At 43.8% G+C, this 26,677-nt stretch overlaps 1 protein-coding gene across 6 annotated transcripts in view; it reads right to left on the bottom strand.

Annotated features, from left to right (window-relative positions):
* The window catches only part of WIZ (WIZ zinc finger), a 100,153-nt gene that overhangs the window by 54,772 nt on the left and 18,704 nt on the right, over positions 1–26,677 (bottom strand). For 5 of the 6 annotated variants that reach the window (XM_069766822.1, XM_069766826.1, XM_069766825.1 and 2 more), the window contains 2 exons: positions 24,674–26,199; positions 8,065–8,298 (listed from right to left, as the gene is read on the bottom strand). In XM_069766822.1, the coding sequence (XP_069622923.1) occupies positions 8,065–8,298; positions 24,674–26,199 (1,760 nt within the window). The remainder of the gene's footprint in view (positions 1–8,064; positions 8,299–24,673; positions 26,200–26,677) is intronic. The other variant, XM_069766824.1, reaches the window with a different exon arrangement.

Below are 26,677 nucleotides of genomic sequence, written 5' to 3'. Positions count from 1 at the left end.
ACATTTCACCACACATACACCAACCTCGCCACATAAAAGTCGAAACACAAAAGTCGCCGCTCATAACTCGCCACATGCAAAACTCGCCACACGTGCAAAACTCACCTCATGGAAAACTCGCCACACGTGCAAAACTCACCTCATGGAAAACTCGCCACACGCAAAACTTGCACACGCGGAAAAATTGCTACATGCACAAAAGTTGCAACACATGCAAAAGTTGCCTCACTCAAAACTTGCACATACTCAAAACGCACCACACATAAAACTCGCCATGCGCAAAACTTGCTGCACACAACTTGCTACACTAACCTGTCACATGCAACTCGACACACAAAAAGTTGCTACACGCATGTCGCCACACGCAACTCAACACACACAACTTGACACATGAAACTCGCCCTAAAACACACAAGTCTGGTATTGTCCTTCAAAAATAAAAATCTGATTAATAAGCAGACTAACTACAAGAGCAACCAATGTACCATATAGGAAATACGGCAGCTGTCAGTCACATGACCTGTCTATTATGTGTATGTGTGAGCTAATATATACTGCCAGGGGGAGGGCTTCCTGTTGGCTGGGGATTTATCAGGCTGCCAATTTCGTACTATATACAGGAGGATGACACACAGGTATATACTATATACAGGAGCAGATGACACACAGGTATATACTATATACAGGAGCAGATGACACGTATATACTATATACAGGAGCAGATGACACACAGGTATATACTATATACAGGAGCAGATGACACAGGTATATACTATATACAGGAGCAGATGACACGTATATACTATATACAGGAGCAGATGACACACAGGTATATACTATATACAGGAGCAGATGACACAGGTATATACTATATACTGGAGGAGATGACTTACAGGTATATACTATATAAAAGAGGAGATGACACATAGGTATAGAGGAGGAGAGGACATACAGCAGGTATATACTATATATAGGAGGAGATGACATACAGGTATATAGTATATACAGAAGAGATGACATACAGGTATATAATATATACAGGAGGAGATGACACATGGGTATATACAATATACAGGAGGAGATGACATACAGCAGGTATATACTATTTACAGGGGAGATGGCATACAGGTATATACTATATACAAGAGAAGACATACAGGTGTATACTATATATAAGGGAGATGACAAACATGTATATACTGAGGTGAAAATGAGGGTGTGAGGTGAAAATGAAAAGGTGTGAGTGCAAAATGAGAGGAGTGAGGGAAAATAGTGGAGTGATCGGAAAATGACAGATGTGAGGTCGAAATGACAAGTGTTAGGGGGGAATGAGAGGAGTGAGGGGGAAAATAAGAGGTGTGATGGGGAAAATGAGAGGTGTAAGGGAGAAAATGAGAGGTGTAAGGGAGAAAATGAGAGGTGTAAGGGAGAAAATGAGAGGCGTAAGGGAGAAAATGAGAGGCATGATGGGAAAATAAGAGACGTGAGGTGCTATAACTAACCACAGATATTTACTATGCCCAGGCAACGCCGGGCTCTTCAGCTAGTGTATATATATATATATATATATATATATATATATATATATATATATGTGTGTATGTATGTATATATATATATAAATAAATCTATCTATCTCCTAGATATAGCTGTTGGGGGAGAGCCAGGGCCGTCCAGACATATTAGAAGCATGACGTATCAAAAATAAGTATGTATTTAAAAGTGTAAAAAACAGTTAAATATATTAAAAAAAGTATATAAAAATGGACAATCGCCCACAAAGAATGGAGGCCATAATAGTGACAGAAGGGAGCATTAAATTCATTTTTCTGCCGGTGCCAAAGAATAAATAACTTTACTTATTGTCTATTTGGACTGGAAATGGACTAAACCCCATGGGGGTCTCAGACTTTTGCATATTATATAGAACTAGCTGAAGAGCCTGGCGTTTCCCAGGCATAGTAAATATGATCAGTTATAACAAATTATAATGATTATATCTAATATATAAAGCTGAATGTGTGTATGTGTGTGTGTGTGTGTATGTCCGGGATTGGCATCTGCACCATCGCAGCTACAACCACAAAATTTTGCACAGTCACACGTCTGGACTCCGAGAGCGTCATAGGCTATGTTGTGAGGTGAAATTTTAACCCCGCGCGTTCCAATTCACCAAACAATTTTGCCCCTATCTACATAATGGGGAAAAAAGTGAAAGGAAAAGTGTTGGAGGCAAATTGACAGCTGCCAGATGTGAACAAGGGGGACTTAAAGAATGAGAGCGATGGCACAAAAGAGTATATACCGTACAGTTGCTAAGGTGGGGCCCCGACATGAGATACTCACCACACACGGGGATATGAACACACACACAAAATGCACCACAAACTACCACGTGCTTGAACACATATACCACCCTCAGCACACATTTGACCACACATACACCAACCTCGCCACATAAAAGTCGAAACACAAAAGTCGCCGCTCAAAACTCGCCACGCGCAAAACTCGCCACATGCAAAAACTAGGCTCACGCAAAACTCGCCACAAGTGCAAAACTCACCTCATGGAAAACTCACCACACGCAAAACTTGCACACGCGGAAAAATTGCCACATGCACAAAAGTTGCAACACATGCAAAAGTTGCCTCACACAAAACTTGCACATACTCAAAAGGCACCACACATAAAACTCGCCACGCGCAAAACTCGCCATGCGCAAAACTTGCTGCACACAACTTGCTACACTAACCTGTCACATGCAACTCGACACACAAAGTTGCTACACGCATGTCGCCACACGCAACTCAACACACACAACTTGACAAACGAAACTCGCCCTAAAACACACACAAGTCTGGTATTAGCCTTCAAAAATAAAAATCTGATTAATAAGCAGACAAACTACAAGAGCAACAAATGTACCATATAGGAAATACGGCAGCTGTCAGTCACATGACCTGTCTATTATGTGTATGTGTGAGCTAATATATACTGCCAGGGGGAGGGCTTCCTGTTGGCTGGGGATTTATCAGGCTGCCAATTTAGCTTACAAATACTGAGGTAAAAATACTGCGCAAATAACGTGTGAACGAGGTCTAATACAGGAGGAGATGACACACAGGTATATACTATACACAGGGGTGATGACACACAGATATATACTATATACAGGAGAGATGACACACAGGTATATACTATATAGAGGAGATGACATACAGGTACATACTATATACAGGAGGAGATGACATACAGGTATATACTATATACAGGAGGAGATGACACAGGTATATACTATATACAGGAGCAGATGACCTACAGGTATATACAGGAGGAGATGACATACAGGTATATGCTATATATAGAAGATGACATACAGGTATATACTATATACAGGAGGAGATGACACACAGATATATACTATATACAGGGGAGATGACACACAGGTATATACTATATACAGGAGGAGATGACATACAGGTATATACTATATATAGAAGATGACATACAGGTATATACTATATACAGGGGAGACGACACACAGCAGGTATATACTATATACAGGGGCGATGACATACAGGTATATACTATAAACAGGAGATGACATACAGGTGTATACTATATATAAGGGAGATGACAAACATGTATATACCGAGGTGAAAATGAGAGGTGTGAGGTGAAAATGAAAAGGTGTGAGTGCAAAATGAGAGGAGTGAGGGAAAATAGTGGAGTGATCTGAAAATGACAGATTTGAGGTCGAAATGACAAGTGTTAGGGGGGAATGAGAGGAGTTAGGGAGAAAATGAGAGGTGTGAGGGAGAAAATGAGAGATGTGAGGGGGAAAATGAAAGATGTGATTGGGAAAATGAGAGGCGTGATGGGAAAATAAGAGAAGTGAGGTGCTATAACTAACCACAGATATTTACTATGCCCAGGCAACGCCGGGCTCTTCAGATAGTTGTACATAAAGCACAGCTTTTCTCCTTTATAGTCGCCTCCTCCGGCAGCACCTCACACTCCTCTTCCATATACAATGTGAAACACTTGATCCCGCGAGAAATTGCACTAATTGCAATAAAGCGAATCGTATACACAGCCTATCTCTTCTGCAGCACCACACTTTTCTCCTTTAGACCCCGTTCACACGATATTTGGTCAGTATTTTTACCTCAGTATTTGTAAGCTAAATCTTGGAATAAAGCAATCAGAGGAAAAGTATAATAGAAACACGTCACCACTTCTGTATTTTTCTCCCACTCGTGGTTTTGGCTTATAAATACTGAGGTAAAATACTGCCGAAATACTGAATGTGTGAGGCTGCCGTCACACTATCAGTATTTGGTCAGTATTTTACCTCAGGATTTGTAAGCCAAAACCAGGAGTGGAACAATTAGAGGGAAAGTATAATAGAAACATATTCACCACTTATAGGAAATTGTGACGTGCATTTGTATTGAGCCCCCCTGAGTCAATCTGTAGGACCATCTTTTGCTGTAATTACGTCTGCAGTATTTCGGGGTCTGTCTCTACCAGCTTTGCACATCTGGAGGTGACATTTTTGCCCATTCCTCTTTGTACACTCGCTCTTGCTCAGTGAGATTGGATGGAGACGTCTGTTGTGATCAGCAATTTACAAGTCTTGTCACAGATGATCAATGGGATTTAGGTCTGGACTGTGATTGGACTGTTCACACACTATTATGGAATCTATGCCCCAGTCTTAAAGGGGTTTTCCCCACAAATAAAAGTTAATTTTAATCAACAGACTTGGAATTATAAAAATTTCCACAATTGGATGTATTTAACTAAAATGCTCATGTGCAGAGAATCTTATAAGTGTGTCCTTGCTGTGTACAGTGTAATTGTCATGTTTTACCGTATAGGGACATGGTCTGATAATTTCCTCCTGTATTTAGCTCCATCCATCGTCCCATCAACTCTGACCACCTGCCCTGTCCCTGTTGAAAAAAAAGCCTTTCCACAGCATGATGTTATCACCATCATGTTTGACAGTGGGGATGGTGTTTTCAGGGTGATGTGCAGTGTTAGTTTTTCCACTACACATAGCGTTCTGCATTTAAACAAAAAAGTTCTCCTTTGCTCTCATCTGACCAGAGCTCCTTCTTCCACATCCTCGCTGTGTCCCCTACATCACTTTTTGCAAACTGCAAACGGGACTTCTTATGGCTTTCAAAATTGGTTTTATACTTGCCACTCTTAAATAAAAGGCCAGATATGTGGAGTATATGACTAAGGCAGGAGTCACACAATTGTATAACATGGCTGAGTACCATGCGATAAAACATCGCACAGCACTCCAACCAGTGTTATTCTATGGGGCAGATCAGATCTGCGATTATATTCTAAAATTGGATTACATGCACCCATACAAGTCTATGGGTGGGTGTGGAACATCGGACTGCACTCGAATGTTATCAATTGAGCAGAGTGTCATTAGCATATTGCAACAGATGCTATATGCTAATGTGATCCCGAATAGTTCTCTTGTGGATAGATTCTCACACCTGAACTTTGGGTCTCTGCGGCTCCTTCAGAGTGACCGTGGGCCTCTTGGCTGCTTCTCTGATTAGTGCTCTCCTTGCTTGGGATGTCAGTTCAGGTGGACGGCCATGTCTTGGCAGGTTTGCAGTTGTGCCATATTCATTCCATTTTTGGATGATGGATTGAACAGTGCTCCATGAGATGTTCAGAGCTTAAGATTATATATATATATATATATATATATATATATATATATATATATATATATATATATATATATATATATATATATATATATATATATATATATATATATATATATATATATATATATATATACGGTATTTTATTTATTTTTATTTTTTTTATAACCTAACCCTGCTTTACTCCTCCAAACACCTTTATCCCTGACGTGTCTGGTGTGCTCCTTGGTTTCCATGATGCTGGCTAATCCCTAATGTTCTCAAACAAACCTCTGAGGCCTTCACAGAACATCTGTAGTTATACTGTGAAGAAATTACACATAGGTGGACTCGATTTACTAATTTTGTGACTTCTGGAGGCAATTGGTCGCTCTGGATTTTATTTAGGGGTATCAGAATGTAGGGGGGGGCTGAATACAAATGCACATCACAATTTTCAGATCTCTATTTTTACAATATGTAGTAAACCCTGTATCATTTCCTTTACACTTGACAAATCCTTACTACTTTGTCTTGTTAGATCACTTTAAATTCCCATTTGAAATATATTTAAGTTTCTGGGTGTAACGTGGGAAAGTTTATGGGGTGTGAATACCTTTTCAAGGTGCTGTAAAAGGTAAAGTTATATGTAAGACGTAGAAGAGAAATCATGTCTTAATTTAGTAGCTTTTCTTTGGGACAGCTGCCATTAATGGATGTGAAAAGGGTTGTATGACACAGGCTAGGCAATAAATGAACGATCGATAGTGGTCACCCATGTTGTAGGACTATGTCCAGAAAATCAGCTGTGTATCTTCAGTCAGGAGCCGACTGATAACAGCCATCCTCCCCCGAAGAACAGGATGTGACAGGATAGATGTATACAAAGTCTTATGTATGTGTTTCGTGCAGCTATCCAGTTCTATCTCGGGCCTCTACCAGTACAATGAAGCGGTTATTTACTCTCCCACCCTCTGCTGATCCTGTCCCAGTCTACACAGCAAAGTTATCCTAGGAACGCTCGGTTTTATGATAATCATTTTACAGTAATCAAGGATTCAAAACAGGCAGCAGATCACCGGACAAACGAGCAAAACGGTCATTCAGTGTGAGATATAACCTTTTTGTTTGTACCAAAGTTCAATCGTTCTTGGCAGCGCATCATCCTATGTAAACCCAATTAGCCCGATGCGACCCTTCTTCAGCCTCTCACAGCACCGCTCCAGTTGATTGCCAGGTTTCTCCCTTGTTTGTACATAGGGAAAGACCTCTTCATCAACTGGAGCGGCGCGGGACAGAGGAGCGGCGCGGGACAGAGGAGCGGCGCGGGACAGAGGAGCGGCGCGGGACAGAGGAGCGGCGCGGGACAGAGGAGCGGCGCGGGACAGAGGAGCGGCGCGGGACAGTAGAGCGGCGCGGGACAGAGGAGCGGCGCGGGACAGAGGAGCGGCGCGGGACAGAGGAGCGGCGCGGGACAGAGGAGCGGCGCGGGATAAAGGAGCGGCGCGGGACAAAGGAGCGGCGCAGGACAAAGGAGCGGCGCGGGATAAAGGAGCGGCAAGGGGAGAAGCCAGACACGGGCCGCACTGGACTAGTCAGGTCTCTCCAAACTATGTTCTTTTCTGAAATCCCGCAGTGAGTACAACACACCTTGCTGCATTTATATTGACTTTTTTTTTTTAAATACAGTTTAAAAAAAATAAAATAAAAAAGTGGCAAAAATTAAAAAGAAGGAAAAAAAAAGAAGATACTGTCCCTAATCACATGGCAAGAAAGTGTCATTAGAATTACCGGTATACAGAGGATTTAATTAGTTCTAAATGGTCAAAAGTGGTGAAAACACTATGGACGAGTCCAAAACTAACCTTTTTTTTTTCATATCCCCACAGCAAAGTCCTTTTGTGTTCTTCTGACAACTTGCCTCACATTTCCTCTATAATCCATAGAACCTTCATTCCCCATGGTATTAGCCATAAAATCTATCTGAAACCGTTCTGCAGGTCAGGGCTTTTATGTGAGATATGCAGGACTCCCTATCTACTTTTAATCACTACCACGACATCATAAAATGCCAATGATTTCCAAAAATGCCTGTAATTTTTAATCTGTACAGCCATTTGTATTTCTGTGCACCAGGGATGGAGCAGGAGGACGGCCGGGTGATGATGATGCCACCAGCAGCTAAGGGCCTGTGACATTATCACTGCCAGTGAGGACCAAGGGTAGAGGGAAGAAATGCAGAGCCACACACGTAAGGGTGTTAGAGAAAGGCAAAAGGAAAAAAATAGCCAGGATACACACTCGGGTCTGATTGCAGGCTGGTGATGATGCAATATGATGTCATCAGTGATGTCATAACACAGGCACAAAGGCTTCTTACCGTCTGTGTCGGTGTCCTGGTGCCAAGGTGGAAAGGGCGGCAGTGGACGACCGGGTGAGCGGGCTAGCAGTCGAGTAAGGACATGGATGGGAGACACTGTGAGCTCCCAGTTGGTGATACCAAAGTCTCGCAGATGGGCACGGGCGTGACTGGAGAGGCCAGCACGAGTGTCAAAACCAGCACCACAGAACTCGCATCGCATCAGGCTGAAGGTACTGGGGTCGAAGTTCGCCACTGCAGAGGGACAGATGAGATCACCTGGCGTCTCAATGTTGCTCACCCGGCCTCCTCTGCAACTAAACCCTACGCACCTTATTGTATCTGAGCTAACCAATGAGGCAACCAGACTCCTTTACCAAGCCAGGGCCACCATCCCCCTATGCTGTTCTATTAACTTACTATGCCCATTCATCCTGCAAATCTCAAATTCACGTCACCAACCATAATGTCCCCCAATTCTCCTTAGTTCAGACTACTTCCACCATGTGCGGTCCCAATTTTTCTCAGCTTGAACACACAACATAGCACGTCTTTCTATGGTCCTTGATAGAATCTCCCCTCCACCGTCCCTACCAGTGACACCCCTCCGCCAGCCCAACCAGCTCAACCCCTCCACCAGCTCAACCCCTCCATGTGACACCTCCACCGTCCCTCCCAGCAACACCCCCTTCTGCCCTCCCAGCAATGCCCCCTGCCATCCCTCCCAGCGACGTCCCTCTAAGCGACGCCCCTTCTGCTGTCCCAACCAGTGAAGCCCCCTTCTGCCGTCCCAACCAGCGAAGCCCCCTTCCGCTGTCCCAACCAGCGACGCCCCCTTCCACCGTCCCAACCAGCGAAGCCCCCTTCCGCTGTCCCAACCAGCGATGCCCCCTTCCGCTGTCCCAACCAGCGATGCCCCCTTCCACCGCCCCAACCAGCGACGCCCCCTTCCACCGTCCCAACCAGCGATGCCCTCTGCAGTCCCTCCCAGCGACGACCCCTTCTGCCGTCCCAACCAGCGATGCTCCCTTCTGCCATCCCAACCAGCGACGCCCCTCCCCTGCCATCCCAACCAGCGACGCCTCTCCCCCGCCGTCCCAGCCAGTGATGCCCCTGCCCCTGTCTGCACTGTCCACTCCCAGCGACGTTCTATTGTCCCAGTGCGGTCCCTCTACCTATGATAGCAGCACTCAACATGTCCCACTCTCCCCCAGCACAGTCCTTGTGCAGGATGATAGAGGCACTCATTACACCCGATGTGCCTCATTCTAGGCCGCACGTTGCAGTCTCCTAACCAGCTGCCTGGCCTGTACTGCACACACTTTGCATTGCCATGAGTGACCACAGCTCCTCTCCTCTACCCATTCTTCTGCCTAGGATACATGTTTAGCTGTTCTGAATAAGCTAGTTAGAAGAGAACTGCTCCTCCCAGGCCCGTACCCCATACCCCCACCTACACGAGGCTACAGAGTCGACTACCCCAATACACCGTCCCTTTCAGTTTGAAACCGTGGAAGAGGAGTTGCAGAAATTTCTGTGAGGCCGAGGTCCCACGAAGCAGATCGCACATGGCATGCAACCGCCTCCTAAAAGTCACAGTGTCTTAATTGTCACAGTGTCTTAATGCAATTAATAAATTAATTGCAAACTGCTCACGGTTTGTTAATCAAAGAAATAAGGCAGCACACTGCGGCACTAAAACATTCAAACATGTTTGCATGTTTTAGCTCTACAGTGTGCTGCCTTATTTATTTGACTGTATACGAGTTGGTGACTCTAGGTTCAGCACCTGTTCACACTTAGTCTATGTTTGGATGTGACCGTCAGTTTTTTGACACTTTTTGTTAATGGCGGCTCACTTTCTGCACCACTTAGTGGCTATTAAGAACAAGTCATTTGCAATGTGTGTTAGCTGTACACCGTCCACTTTATCTTACCCCGGCTTGTCCCATACATCTGAATAGAGCTTGCAGAAAACCATGCAAAAAAACAAAACCCCATTCAGATAATAAAAAATAAAAATCACAGAAATTTCTGCAACAAATCTACCGACAGAGTTTATTCCTCAGGGTGAATGCACGTGTAATGGATTTGATAGCAGATATTTTTGTAGCTTATCTATAGCAGAGATGAACGGGTTTTTACTTTAAGCCAATTTCACAGTCTGCGTGGATGAATCCGCAATGAAAGTCCTCAGATAAATTGACCTCCACATGTCAAATCTACAGTGGGCACGGAAAGTATTCAGACCCCTATAAACTTTTCACTCTTCCATTGCAGCCATTTGGTAAATTCAAAAAAGTTCATTTTTTTCTCATTAACGTACACTCTGCACCCCATCTTTACTGAAAAAAAAAAAAAAACAGAAATGTAGTAATTTTTCCACATTTTTAAAAAAAGAAAAACTGAAATATCACATGGTGATAAGTATTCAGACCCTTTGCTCAGTATTGAGTAGAAGCACCTTTTGAGCTAGTACAGCCATGAGTCTTCTTGGGAATGATGCAACAAGTTTTTCACACCTGGATTTGGGGATCCTCGGCCATTCTTCCTTGCAGATCCTCTCCAGTTCCATCAGGTTGGATGGTGAACGTTGGTGGACAGCCATTTTCAGGTCTCTCCAGAGATGCTCAATTGGGTTTAGGTCAGGGCTCTGGCTGGGTCAGTCAAGAATGGTCACAGAGTTGTTCTGAAGCCACTCCTTTGTTATTTTAGCTGTGTGCTTAGGGTCATTGTCTTGTTGGAAGGTGAACCTTTGGCCAAGTCCGAGGTCCAGAGCACTCTGGAAGAGGTTTTCATCCAGGATATCTCTGTACTTGGCCGCATTCATGTTTCCTTCAATGACAACCAGTCGTCCTGTCCCTGCAGCTGAAAAACACCCCCATAGCATGATGCTCCCACCACCATGTTTCACTGTTGGGATTGTATTGGGCAGGTGATGAGCAGTGCCTGGTTTTCTCCACACATACCGCTTAGAATTATCACCAAAAAGGTCTATCTTCGTCTCATTAGACCAGAGAATATTATTTCTCATAGTTTGGGAGTGCTTCATGTGTTTTTTAGCAAACTCTGTGCAGGCTTTCATATGTCTTGCACTGAGGAGAGGCTTCTATCAGGCCACTCTGCCATAAAGACCCGACTGGTGGAGGTCTGCAGTGATCGTTGACTTTGTGGAACTTTCTCCCATCTCCCTACTACATCTCTGGAGCTCAGCCACAGTGATCTTGGGGTTCTTCTTTACCTCTGCCACCAAGGCTCTTCTCCCCCGATTGCTTAGTTTGGCTGAACGTCCAGGTCTAGGAAGACTTCTGATGGTCCCAAACTTCTTCCATTTAAGGATTATGGAGGCCACTGTGCTCTTAGGAACCTTGAGTATTGCAGAAATTCTGTTGTAACCTGGGCCAGATCTGTGCCTTGCCACAATTCTGTCTCTGAGCTGCTTGGCCAGTTCCTTTGACCTCATGATTCTCATTTGGTCTGACATGCACTGTGAGCTGTGAGGTCTTATATAGACAGGTGTGCGCCTTTACAAATCAAGTCCTATCAGCTTAATTAAACACAACTGGACTCTAATGAAGGAGTAGAACCATCTCAAGGAGGATCACAAGGAAATGGACAGCATGTGACTTAAATATGAGTGTCTGAGCAAAGGGTCTGAATACTGAATACTTATGACCATGTGATATTTCAATTTTTCTTTTTTATTAAATTTGCAAAAATTACTACATTTCTGTTTTTTTCAGTCAAGATGGGGTGCAGAGTGTACACTAATGAGAAAAAAAAACTTTTTTGAATTTCCCAAATGGCTGCAATGAAACTGAGTGAAAAATTTAAAGGGAATATTTTCCGTACCCACTGTATGTGTAAGAAATAATTTTCTGCTATTGAAGATTTTCTACATGCAAAATCAGGACAGAAAATCATCACCAAAACCGCACTGTCTGCATTTACATTGGCATGTAAATGTTTGGGCACCACTGGCCAAAATTGCTGTTATTGTGAACAGCTAAGTACCGGAAGTTAAAGATGAAATGATCTCTAAAAGACCTAAAGTTAAAGATCACACATTTCCTTTGTATTTTAGGCAAGAAAAAAAAAAATCTTTTATATTTTAACCCCTTCACGCCACAGTCCTTTTTTGTTTTTGTGCTTCTGCTTTTCACTTTCCTCCTTCCCAGAGCCATAACATTTTTATTTTTACGTCACTATGGCCATGTGAGGGCTTGTTTTTTCCGGGACGAGTTGTACTTTTGAACGACACCATTGGTTTTACCATATTGTGTACTTGAAAACGGGGAAAAAAAATTCCAAGTGCTGTGTAATTGCAAAAAAAAGGTGCAATTCCACAACTGTTTATTTTTTATTTTTTACCATGTTCACCAAACGCTAAAACTCACCTGCCATTATGATTCTCCAGTTTATTATGAGTTCATAGACACCAAACATGTCTAGGTTATTTTTTATTTAAATGGTGAAAAAAAATCCACAGTTTGTAAAAAATTTTTAAAAAAATAGCATCATTTTCTGAGACACGTAACGTCTCCATTTTTCGTGATCTCGGGTTGGGTGAGGGCTTATTTTTTGTGTGCCAAGATGACATTTTTAATGATACCATTTTGGTATAGGTACGATCTTTTGATTGCATTAAAATGCAATATAGGCAATGTTGTGGCGACCCAAAAAAACGTAATGCTGGCGTTTTGACTTTTTGCTATGACTTTTTGCAATTGGATTAATTTTTTTTTATATAGCTTGATAGATCGAGCAATCCTGAACACGGCGATACCAAATATGTGTATTTTTATTTATTATTTTTTATTGTTTTATTTTGAATATTTTTTTTATATTTAAAATCTTTTTTTTACTTTTGGCATGCTTCAATATAGTCTCCGTGGGAGCTGCAGTTGTCCGATCGCCTCTGCTATACATAGGCGATGATGAGTTCGCCTGTGGGTAGCAGAAATGCTCACTTGCTATGAGCACTGACCGCTGGGCAGCGCTCTTAGCAATCCGGCAATGATAACCACAAGGGTCTTTTGAAGACCCCGGGTTGTCATGCCAACCCATCGGCGAACCGCGGTCATGTGACATGGGTGCCGATGGGTGGGATTAGTGATGCACTTCCAGCGCGATCACATTAAATGCCGCTGTTAACGGGTTGCTGTTAGGGGCATACGTTCAAAACAGCTGATATGTGTCGGGAAAGATGTGGGCTCAGTGCCAGAGCCCACATCAAAGGGAGGGACATGACATGCATAGTACATGTACGGCGCATGACGTGAAGGGGTTAAAAATTACAAAAAGGAAAATAGCCAATGCAAAGGTTTGGGCACCCTGCATGGTTAGTATATAGTAGCACCCACAGTATCACAGCTACCTGTTGTAGCCAGACAAGATTTTTTTTTTGATTTTTGTTTGAGGGATTTACATCCATTCTTCCTTGGAATATTCTTCCAGTTCTGTGAGATTCCTGGGTCGTTTTGCATCCTCTGCTATTTTGAGATCTAGCCACAGATTTTCAATGATGTTCCAATCAGGGGACTGTGAGGGCCATTGTAAAACCTTCAGCTTGTGCCTTTTGAGGTCGTCTATTGTGGATTTTGATGTGTGTTTAGGATCATTATCTGTTTTTTTGGAAGCCATACTCTTCCTTTCTTCAACTTCAGCTTTTTTACAGATGAAATGTTGATCAAAGTGAACGGAGCATACAAACCTCCAACTTTTACAATGACCCATTTTCTTTTTTGTAATTTTTAAAATGTAAAACATTACTTTTTTTGCCTCAACACAAAAGGAAATGTGTGATCTTTAACATTTCATTTTCAACTTGCTTAACTTTTCACGATAACAGTAATTTTCACCAGGGGTGCCTAAACTTTTACATGCCACTGTACCCTAAGGTGGCGCTCTCGGTCATCCCTCTCATTCTACACGCAGCTGGACTAGTCTCTCCGATCCTGACCTCGTGGCTCCCTCTATTTCTATCTGTCTACATGCCTATAACATGTATTTTGGTATTCAATGCATTACATGACAAAATGATCATCAGCAATCTGCAATAAAGGTGACATTTTTCTTTAATATCTTATCTCTATGTATTATAGCTAATACATTATAATATTTCAATACAAAAAGACAAACTACACTCAAAACAAACGACAAAAGTGCAAACATAAAATACCATGAAACTGGCTCTGTAAGACTATTCATAGTCAACGCAACTTCCAACAACACTTGGACCACAAACATTTATTACCTCCCCACAGGATGGATGATAAATGTATAAGTCGCGGAAACCCCTACTAATCCTGAGAATCGGGTTACAAAGTCCCCTGTGTGAACGGAGCAGTATTGAGCATGTGCGACCACCACTACTTTAGAAAGAGAATGGAGCTGTGGTCGTACGTGCACACAAACTCTCTATTCACACAAGGGATTTTGTACCTCCATTCTCGTTATTGGCGAGAGTCACAACGATCACACGGTTTAACCCCTTTTTCGACATCAGGCGTAATAGTGTCGGACTTCCCTTGTCAGCGCCGGAGCCTGCACCTTTCCGGGCACATGTCAGGCGATATATATATACAGCTGGCACGTGCCTGCAACAGCCGCCGGTGGAATCGTGATCCACCCGTGGCTGTTAACTAGTTAAATGCCGCTGTCAGTTTCTAACAGCAGCATTTAAGGCCTCTTTCACACTTCGTTTTTTTACAATCAGTCACAATCCGTGTAAAATGTTAAAAAAAACCAGATCCTGTGCAGATTGTAAAAAAACGGGTGCACTGGGTCTGTTTTTTTGACGGATCCATCTAGGCTACGTGCACACGTTGTGTATGCGTCTTCGCCACGTTTTTCCGCTGCGAAAACGCGTACACAACACAACCCAGGTTAAAATTAATAATAAAAAATTGTTATATTCTTACCTTCTGGCGTCCCCGGTAGCCTTCCCGATGATCCCGTTCCCAGTAATGCCTTGCGAGCAATGACCTGTGATGACGTAGCGGTCTCGCGAGACCGCTACGTCATCGGGTCATTATTTCGCAAGGCATTACTGGGAATGGGAGCATCGTAAAGGCTACGGGGGACGCCAGAAGGTAAGAATATAACGATTTTTTTTTACTATTATTATTTTTAACATTATATCTTTTTATTATTGATGCTGCAGCATCAATAGCAAAAAGAGAGAGAGCGAGAGAGAGAATTTCCCTGATGAAAAATTCTTCCTCGCAGGCTCAGTTTGAAAAGACGGCATCCGTCGCTGGATTCCTGCTTTTGACAGTCAGCAACGGATCCTGCCTCCATAGGCTTCCATTATAGCAGACAGTGCAGGATCCGTCGCTGAGCGATTTTCCGACGCACAGAAAAAACGTTCCTCTGTGCGCTGTCTCCGCCCGATGGACAGCAATGTTTATGACGGATCCAGTGCACGACGGATGAAACAGAAGGCCATACGTCACAATCTGTCGCTAATACAAGTCTGAGAAAAAACTGATCCAGCAGAAACATTTGTTGGATCCGTTTTTTTATTATCACAAAACGACGCATTGTGACGGAAAAAGAAAGACGGAAGTGTGAAAGAGGCCTAACTCGCGCTTCCGGCAAGCGCACAGGAAATCCCGCTCATCGGTGATCCCATCATGTTATTGCGGGTCACCGATGGCTTGGCATAACAGCCCGAGGTCTCCAGCAGACCTCTATGGTTGTCACTGCTGGATTGCTATGAGCGTCGCCCGGTGGCTGGCGCTCAAAGCAAAATCAGACATTCTGCTACATACAGGCGATCTGATCATCGCCTGTATGTAGCAGAGCCAATCGGATTATGGCAGCTTCTAGTCTCCCATGCCAAAAGTTTTAAAAAAAATAAAAATCTAAAAGTTCAAATCACCCCCTTTCAAAATAATAATAATAATTAAAAAAAAAAAAAAAAAAAAAAAAAAAAAATCGAACAGATATAAATTTAGTATTGCCGTGTTCAGAATCGCCTGATCTATCAATATAAAAAAAAGAATTAACCCGATCGTTCAACGGCGTAACGAGAAAAAAAAAGTAAAAACACCAGAATTACGTTTTTTGGTTGCCGCAACACTGCATTAAAATGCAATAACGGGCGATCAAAAGATTGTACCTGCACCAAAATGGTATCATTAAAAACATCAGCTCGACTCCCAAAAAAGAAGCCCTCACTCAACCCGAGATCACGGACAATAGAGAAGATATGGGTATCGGAAAATGGCACCATGTTTGTTTTTTTAACCCCTTCATGACCCAGCCTATTTTGACCTTAAAGACCTTGCCGTTTTTTGCAATTCTGACCAGTGTCCCTTTATGAGGTAATAACTCAGGAACGCTTCAACGGATTCTAGCGGTTCTGAGATTGTTTTTTCGTGACATATTGGGCTTCATGTTAGTGGTAAATTTAGGTCAATAAATTCTGCGTTTGTGATAAAAACGGAAATTTGGCGAAAATTTTGAAAATTTCGCAATTTTCACATTTTGAATTTTTATTCTGTTAAACCAGAGAGTTATGTGACACAAAATAGTTAATAAATAACATTTCCCACATGTTTACTTTACATCAGCACAATTTTGGAAACAAATTTTTTTTTTGCTAGGAAGTTATAAGGGTTAAAATTTGACCAGCGATTTCTCATTTTTACAACGAAATTTACAAAACCATTTTTTTAGGGACCACCTCACATTTGAAGTCAGTTTGAGGGGTCTATATGGCTGAGAATACCCAAAAGTGACACCATTCTAAAAACTGCACCCCTCAAGGTACTCAAAACCACATTCAAGAAGTTTATTAACCCTTCAGGTGCTTCACAGCAGCAGAAGCAACATGGAAGGAAAAAATGAACATTTAACTTTTTAGTCACAAAAATTATCTTTTAGCAACAATTTTTTTAATTTTCCCAATGGTAAAAGGAGAAACTGAACCACGAAAGTTGTTGTCCAATTTGTCCTGAGTACGCTGATACCTCATATGTGGGGGTAAACCACTGTTTGGGCGCACGGCAGGGCTTGGAAGGGAAGGAGCGCCATTTGACTTTTTGAATGAAAAATTGGCTCCACTCTTTAGCGGACACCATGTCACGTTTGGAGAGCCCCCGTGTGCCTAAAAATTGGAGCTCCCCCACAAGTGACCCCATTTTGGAAACTAGACGCCCCAAGGAACTTATCTAGATGCATAGTGAGCACTTTGAACCCCCAGGTGCTTCACAAATTGATCCGTAAAAATGAAAAAGTACTTTTTTTTCACACAAAAAATTCTTTTCGCCTCAATTTTTTCATTTTCACATGGGCAACAGGATAAAATGGATCCTAAAATTTGTTGGGCAATTTCTCCTGAGTACACCAATACCTCACATGTGGGGGTAAACCACTGTTTGGGCGAACGGCAGGGCTTGGAAGGGAAGAAGCGCCATTTGACTTTTTGAACGAAAAATTATCTCCACCGTTAGCGGTCACCATGTCGCGTTTGGAGAGACCCTGTGTGCCTAAACATTGGCGTCCCCCGACAAGTGACCCCATTTTGGAAACTAGACCCCCCAAGGAACTTATCTAGATGCCTAGTGAGCACTTTAAACCCTCAGGTGCTTCACAAATTGATCTGTAAAAATGAAAAAGTACTTTTTTTTCACAAAAAAAAATCTTTTCGCCTCAATTTTTTCCTTTTCACATGGGCAATAGGATAAAATGGATCCTAAAATTTGTTGGGCAATTTCTCCCGAGTACGCCGATACCTCATATATGGGGGTAAACCACTGTTTGGGCACTCGGCAGGGCTCGGAAGGGAAGGCGCGCCATTTGACTTTTTGAATGGAAAATTAGCTCCAATTGTTAGCGGACACCATGTCGCGTTTGGAGAGCCCCTGTGTGCCTAAACATTGGAGCTCCCCCACAAGTGACCCCATTTTGGAAACTAGACCCCCCAAGGAACTTATCTAGATGCATATTGAGCACTTTAAACCCCCAGGTGCTTCACAGAAGTTTATAACGCAGAGCCATGAAAATAAAAAATAATTTTTCTTTCCTCAAAAATGATTTTTTAGCCTGGAATTTCCTATTTTGCCAAGGGTAATAGGAGAAATTGGACCCCAAATGTTGTTGTCCAGTTTGTCCTGAGTACGCTGATACCCCATATGTGGGGGTAAACCACTGTTTGGGCGCACGGCAGGGCTCGGAAGGGAAGGCACGACATTTGGCTTTTTAAATGGAAAATTAGCTCCAATCATTAGCGGACACCATGTCACGTTTGGAGAGCCCCTGTGTGCCTAAACATTGGAGAGCCCCCAGAAATGACCCCATTTTGGAAACTAGACCCCCAAAGGAACTAATCTAGATGTGTGGTGAGGACTTTGAACCCCCAAGTGCTTCACAGAAGTTTATAACGCAGAGCCATGAAAATAAAAAAAATAAATTATTTTCTCAAAAATGATCTTTTAGCCTGCAATTTTTTATTTTCTCAAGGGTAACAGGAGAAATTTGACCCCAAAAGTTGTTGTCCAGTTTCTCCTGAGTACGCCGATACCCCATATGTGGGGGTAAACCACTGTTTGGGCACATGCCGGGGCTCGGAAGTGAAGTAGTGATGTTTTGAAATGCAGACTTTGATGGAATGCTCTGCGGGCGTCACGTTGCGTTTACAGATACCCTGATGTGGCTTAACAGTAGAAACCCCCCACAAGTGACCCCATTTTGGAAACTAGACCCCCAAGGAACTTATCTAGATATGTGGTGAGCACTTTGAACCCCCAAGTGCTTCACAGACGTTTACAACGCAGAGCCGTGAAAATAAAAAATCATTTTTCTTTCCTCAAAAATGTTTTAGCAAGCATTTTTTTATTTTCACAAGGGTAACAGGAGAAATTGGACCCCAGTAATTGTTGCGCAGTTTATCCTGAGTATGCTGGTACCCCATATGTGGGGGTAAACCACTGTTTGGGCACACGTCGGGGCTCGGAATTGAGGGAGCCCCATTTGACTTTTTGAATACGAGATTGGCTGGAATCAATGGTGGCGCCATGTTGCGTTTGGAGACCCCTGATGTGCCTAAACAGTGGTAACCCCTCAATTCTACCTCCAACACTAACCCCCCCACTCCCCTAACCCTAATCCCAACTGTAGCCATAACCCTAATCACAACCCTAACCGCAACACACCCCTAACAACAACCCTAACCCCAACACACCCCTAACCCTAACCACAACCCTAATTCCAACCCTAACCCTAAGGCTATGTGCCCACGTTGCGGATTCGTGTGAGATTTTTCAGCATCATTTTTGAAAAATCCGCGGGTAAAAGGAACTGCGTTTTACCTGCGGATTTTCTGCGGATTTCCAGTGTTTTTTGTGCGGATTTCACCTGTGGATTCCTTTGAGGAACAGGTGTAAAACGCTGCGGAATCCGCACAAAGAATTGACATGCTGCGGAAAATACAACGCAGCGTTTCCGCGCGGTATTTTCCACACCATGGGCACAGCGGATTTGGTTTTCCATAGGTTTACATGGAACACTGCTGCGAATCCGCAGCGGCCAATCCGCTGCGGATCCGCAGCCAAATCCGCACCGTGTGCACATAGCCTAATTCTAAAGGTATGTGCACACGCTGCGGAAAACGCTGCGGATCCGCAGCAGTTTCCCATGAGTTTACAGTTCAATGTAAACCTATGGGAAACAAAAATCGCTGTACACATGCTGCGGAAAAACTGCACGGAAACGCAGCGGTTTACATTCCGCAGCATGTCACTTCTTTGTGCGGATTCCGCAGCGGTTTTACAACTGCTCCAATAGAAAATCGCAGTTGTAAAACCGCAGTGAAATGCGCAGAAAAAACGCGGTAAATCTGCGATAAATCCACAGCGGTTTAGCACTGCGGATTTATCAAATCCGCAGAGGACCAGAATACGTGTGCACATACCGAAACCCTAACCCTAGCCCTAACCCTAGCCCTAACCCTAACCCTACCCCTATTCTAACATTAGTGGGAAAAAAAAAAATTATTTTTTTATTGTCCCTACCTATGGGGGGGACAAAGGGGGGGGGGGTCATTTATTATTTTTTTATTTTGATCACTGAGATATAATCTATCTCAGTGATCAAAATGCACTTTGGAACGAATCTGCCGGCCGGCAGATTCGGCGGGCGCACTGCGCATGCGCCCGCCATTTTGGAAGATGGCGGCGCCCAGGGAGAAGACGGACGGACCCCGGCAGGATCGGTAAGTATGATGGGGTGGGGGGCAGCACGGGGGGGGGGGGAATCGGAGCATGGGGGTGGGGATCGGAGCGCGGGAGGGGTGGAATGGAGTACGGGGGGTGGTGGAACGGAGCACGGGGGGGCTGGAATGGAGCACGGGGGGTGGATTGGAGCACGGGGGGGTGGATCGGAGTGCAGGGGGGGGGTGATTGGTGCACGGGGGGGTGATTGGAGCACGGGGGGAGCGGACACGAGCACGGGAGGGAGCGGAGCACAGGACGGAGGGGAGCCGGAGCAGTGTACCGGACAGATCGGGGGGCTGGGGGGGGCGATCGGTGGGGTGGGGGCACATTAGTGTTTCCAGCCATGGCCGATGATATTGCAGCATCGGCCATGGCTGGATTGTAATATTTCACCAGTTATAATAGGTCAAATATTACAAATCGCTGGGGGGGGGCGATCGGTGGGGTGGGGGCACATTAGTGTTTCCAGCCATGGCCGATGATATTGCAGCATCGGCCATGGCTGGATTGTAATATTTCACCAGTTATAATAGGTCAAATATTACAAATCGCTCTGATTGGCAGTTTCACTTTCAACAGCCAATCAGAGCGATCGTAGCCACGGGGGGGTGAAGCCACCCCCCCTGGGCTAAACTTCCACTCCCCCTGTCCCTGCAGATCGGGTGAAATGGGAGTTAACCCTTTCACCCGATCTGCAGGGACGCGATCTTTCCATGACGCCACATAGGCGTCATGGGTCGGATTGGCACCGACTTTCATGACGCCTACGTGGCGTCAAAGGTCGGGAAGGGGTTAAACAAACTTTGGAATTTTTTTTCACCACTTAAATAAAAAAAAGAACCTAGACATGTTTGAAATCTACAAACTCGTAATGACCTGGAGAATAATTTTGTGAACATAAAAAAAAACAACAGTGGGATTGCACTCTTTTTGCAATTTCACCAAACATGGAATTTTTTTCCTGTTTTCCAGTACATGATATGATAAAACCAATGGTGTCGTTCAAAAGTACAACTCGTCCCGCAAAAAACAAGCCCTCACATGGACTTGTTGACCAAAAAAACACTTTAAAAAAAAAAGTTATGGCTCTGGCAAAAAGGGGAGCAAAAAACGAAAACGTAAAAATGGAAAATGACCCGGGGGTTAAAGGGAACCTATCAGGTTTTACAGGTAGTACAGTCTGTGGACAGCACGGTATGGAGAAAGAAGTGGAGCGCGATGATAAATGTGTTTGTTGGATAAGACTCAGTATAACTTGGGTTTTATTAATTGAAATCCTTGGTGTTTGTATTTAGGAGTCCAGTGGGCGGTCCTGCTAGTGATTGACAATCATCTCTGCATGCAGTCATACAGGAGAGACAGTCAATCACTGAGTAGGACCGCACACTGGACTCAAGAATACAAAAAAGTGCTTTACCCACAAAGAACTATACAGTAAGAAATCAGAAGCCTCTAGAAGGGAGAAAAAGAAGCACTGTGGTGAAGAAGAAAAGGAGAGTGGTGGTCATGGGGGATTCCCTACTGAGAGGAACAGAAGCCACTATCTGCCGACCGAACATCACCTCATAAGATGTGTGCGGTCTTCCAGGTGCCCAATTCAAAGATGTGTCTGATAGGGTATCAAGACTCTTCAGTGCTACAGATGACCACCCACGCCTATTAATACACGTAGGAACGTTTCCCCAGACCTGAATCCAATCGAGCACATCATGTCTCGTTCAATCCACCAACATCACGTTGCACCACAGACTGTCCATGATTTGACTTCTGAAGATAAAGTATCTTATACTATCCTTATTGAAAAAATTACCAACTATGGGATTGACAAAGCTACGGTTAGGTGGATTCATTACTGGCTCAGTGATCATACTCAAAGAGGTGATAAATGATTACACATCAAATTGGAAGAGTGTTTCAATTGGGGTTCCAAAAGGCTCTGTCCTGGCCCCGTGTTCAACATTTTTATAAATGATCTAGATAAGGGAACTGAAGGTAAACTAATCAAATTTGCAGACGATGTAAAGCTAGGAGGGATAGCTAACGGTAGAGAAAGGATTCAGGAATTCAGAAGAATCTAAATTAGCTTGAACAATGGACAGCGACTAATAGAATGGTATCTATAGAATGGGAGGAATAGAACTAAGCAACAGCATGTGTGAAAAAGACTTGGGTATACTAATAGACCACAGTCTGCACATGCGTCAACAGTGTGATGCAGCAGCAAACAGTTCTAGGATGTATTAAAAGAAGCATAGAGTCTAGATCACGTGAGGTAATTATCCTCCTCTGCTCCTCCTTGGTCAGGCTTCATCTGGAATACTGTGCCCAGTTCTAGGCACAACATTTTAAAAAGGACATAGTGTGTCCTATGAACCTGGGAATGTTTAGATTGCAAAAAAGAAGGCTAAGAGTAGACTTAATAGCTGTCTACAAATATCTGAAGGGATGTAACAGTGTAGAGGGATCATCATTAATCTCATATGCATATGGAAACACGAGAAGCAATGGAATGAAACTGAAAGGGAGAAGATTAGATATTCGAAAAAACTTTTTGACAGTGAGGGTGATCGATGAGTGGAGCAGGCTGCCACGAGAGGTGGCGAGTTCTCCTTCGATGGAAGTCTTCAATCAGAGGCTGGACAGACATGTCTGAAATAGTTTGATGAATCCAGCATTGAGCAGGGGGTTAGACATGATGACCCTGGAGGTCCCTTCCAACTCTAATAGTTTTACTAAAACTTTTCCCATAAAAATGTACATCGATCTGGTCAGCTCCTCCTTCCGCAGATCAGAGACCATTTTCATCATAAGGGGTTCCCCTTAAAAATTTTTTTACAACAATAATAACACAGAACACATTGTTCTCATTGATCACAACAGCCCCTCGCCCAACACATCTGAGCTGGTGGTCACGCATGTGCACAGTCACTCTACTCAATCCCCTTCACATTAAGCGACGCTGCAGCGATACCGACAACGATCCGGATCGCTGCAGCGTCGCTGTTTGGTCGCTGGAGAGCTGTCACACAGACAGCTCTCCAGCGACCAACGATGCCAAGGTCCCCGGCTAACCAGGGTAAACATCGGGTAACTAAGCGCAGGGCCGCGCTTAGTAACCCGATGTTTACCCTGGTTACCAGCGTAAAAGTAAAAAAAAAAAAACAGTACATACTTACCTACCGCTGTCTGTCCTCGGCGCTCTGCTTCTCTGCTCTGGCTTTGAGCACAGCGGCCGGAAAGCAGAGCGGTGACGTCACCGCTCTGCTTTCCGGCTGACCGACGCTCACAGCCAGTACAGGAGGAGTGCAGAGCACAGCGCTGGAGGACAGACAGCGTTAGGTTAAGTATGTACTGTTTGTTTTTTTTACTTTTAGGATGGTAACCAGGGTAAACATCGGGTTACTAAGCGCGGCCCTGCGCTTAGTTACCCGATGTTTACCCTGGTTACCAGTGAAGACATCGCTGGATCGGTGTCACACACGCCGATCCAGCGATGTCCACGGGAGATCCAGCGACGAAATAAAGTTCTGGACTTTGTTCAGCGACCAACGATCTCCCAGCAGGGGCCTGATCGTTGGTCGCTGTCACATATAACGATTTCCTTAACGATATCGTTGCTACGTCACAAAAAGCAACGATATCGTTAACGATATCGTTATGTGTGACGGTACCTTAAGAGACAAACAAGGATCATCAAATACAGCGCTTAGTCCTTTACACAATAAAAGGAGCCGTGGGGATTTTATGGCCATGGGGCTCCACATGACCAGACACATCACCTACATAGTGGAAGGGTGATAAATGTTGGTTATGGTCCAATTCCGTTAAATCCATAGACAAATTCTCCTGATTGCCCATAGACAGTTGGAAGTAGATCTCAGTTCTACTATCAGACATATGCTCCTTTCCTTCTATAAATACAGCTACTTGACAAAAATGGAGATGAAATACCCGAAACATCCCACGGTCAAGAATGGCATTGTATTTGGAAAGTAGCCATTTTTTATCTCACCGAGCCCTTCTAATGAGGACTTTTAAGTTCTTGTAGGACATATTTTGGAGTGTTTTTTATCAAAACTTTGCATTTTGCTGCTCTTCTGTTATTTGTCCTACAAGAACAAACTTACAACTGGGAGTTACCATTCCCGGTTATGGCCCAATCAATGTGTGGTTTGACTGTCAGGATGTTTTAGGACACACCCCACTGCCCAAGAGAATAGCAACACCCAGTTGCGATAGTATTCATGCATTTTTCAGGAATAATAACAGGGCACCACCACCACGCAGAATGTATAGTTTTACAGAGCCAGCTCATTTCTTTTATAGTTGACTTTGACTAGATTAATTGGCATCAACATACGGATATCTTTATACACCAGTGAGTCACGTAAATGACCAGCATGTCTTACCTTTCTTGCGTTTCTTCTGAAATGAGTAGTTTTGTTCAATGGCCTTAACCTCTTCTGCGGATATGAAGTGGCGTACGTTATAGCTAACTCCAACTCGGTTCAAGTGGCCCCTGACATGGTTGGCGAGACCTATCCCATTGTGGAAGCGATCTGGACAATATGGACATTCTCTCTCCTCGCTCCTCAGCCCGAGTGCTTCAAGCTGACTTGCATATTTAGGATCCATTAACAGGGTATCTAAAGGTACATCATCTTCCACCTCTCCCCAGTCGTCTCTGGGTAGACAGCGTTCATAGCGTGACAGCAGACCTTTGTTAGCTGCAGCTGAAAGTTTTTTTCCATTACCCAAAGGCGGATGTACTTTAGTTGTCCTCTTCTTGGCGCCAATGTCCTTAAGAACCAAGACAGCAACCTGATCTCTCAACTGTTGCCTCTGCTCTTCTTCCCATCCCACACCCGATCTAAGGACCTCTCGAAACCTCTTCTTTAGCTTTACTGCAGCTTCTGGAAGTTGGAAAGCCTTTGTGGACTTACTATTTTCTTCCTTGGCAGAAAGCCTCTCATGCATAGAATTTTCCGAATCTTTTCTAGTCAAAATATTTCTTTTTAGCTTACTGGGTCCCTGCACGGCAGTTTGGTGTACATCAGATCTCCATCCCTGTTCAATTGTAGTTTCGCCTTCTGAACTCTTCCACGTTACGTCAGTTGCCACTTCAGAGGTTTTGCCTCCTTCAAGAATTTCAGAAGTTGCTCTGAAAGACGTCTGGTTTCCCCGAGTGTCTCCGCTCACCTTCTTCACGTGGGTCTTTGCGTGTTGAACAAAAACTTTGGAAGAATTTGTACCAAAAAGGCATTTGGGACACTGAAGACGGGCATCACGTCCTTCGTCTGCTAAATTCTCTAATTTACCAATTTCTTCTATTATTTTCTGTCTGGACTCCTGATGAAGTTGACGATGAGATTCCAGACTCTCCTCATCTCCAAATCCCTTTCCACATTCCCCACAGGTGTGAGATCCTTCACTAGCCTGCACCCCCTCTCCTTCTGCTTCCTGAGAGTGCTGGAACATGTGCTCCAAGAGGTGGGCTTTTTTCTTAAAATAAATGTTGCACTCAATACAAGTGTAAACTGATCCCTCTTCCTCCTCTTCCTCTTCCTCCACTTCTACATGCGCATCCTCTTCGGAATAGTTTCCTCCTTGCCAGGCCTCATGGGCTCTTCCCAGCTGCAGGGCTCTTCTGAAGGCTGGCATGTTAATGGGTGTTGGGTCTGATCGTAGCATCATTAATTGTGAATGTTCTTCTACGTCATCCAAACCTGAAGACCACTCGTACCTTCTGTTCTGCAAGTACTGGTCTTCTGAAGGCATTCCATCAGGCAATTCACCATCCTGATGAGCATCTGAAGATGAATATCCCCAAGGACTGGTGTGGGCACCTGTTTGGGTTGACCCAAGAAGGTGTAAGGTCCGACGGTCGGATGGTGGAAGAGTATATTTAGAAGATGAATGGTGGTCTTGATCTGGGCTGTAAAATATTAGGCAGGCAAGATAAGCTATGTAAAGATTGGGTGTGATTTGAGCAGGACTTCATGCTAACCTTTCCAGCTACGAGTGTATTTCCTGTAGACCGGATGCTAAACTGTAACTTTTTATAAAAAAGGGCTAACTAGGTATTCCTAGCTCTAAGAAATTAATCTACTATGTAGTAGGTGTAATAATAATAATAATAATAGCAAATACCTCCAATTAGAAATGTAGCACAGTTCTTCTGATTCATTATGCCACTTACACCATGTGCATGGAATTTCAGTAGCTTAGGTATCCATGGTGTGAGGCAGTGATCGGTATTATATGCGAGGGTTGCTATATGTCCCCCATGATGTGCAAAGAAGCACATGGATGTAGTGGAAGTGCATTGCAGTCACAGGCATAGCTGTGATTGCAATGCAAAATAAAACTGAGTATTGGTCTTGGGCATGCTATGTGTCCAGGGCAGATATAAG

Source organism: Ranitomeya imitator, chromosome 4 (assembly GCF_032444005.1).
Source record: "Ranitomeya imitator isolate aRanImi1 chromosome 4, aRanImi1.pri, whole genome shotgun sequence".
Taxonomy (NCBI): domain Eukaryota; kingdom Metazoa; phylum Chordata; class Amphibia; order Anura; family Dendrobatidae; genus Ranitomeya; species Ranitomeya imitator.
This window is presented reverse-complemented; position numbering and strand designations above follow the sequence as displayed.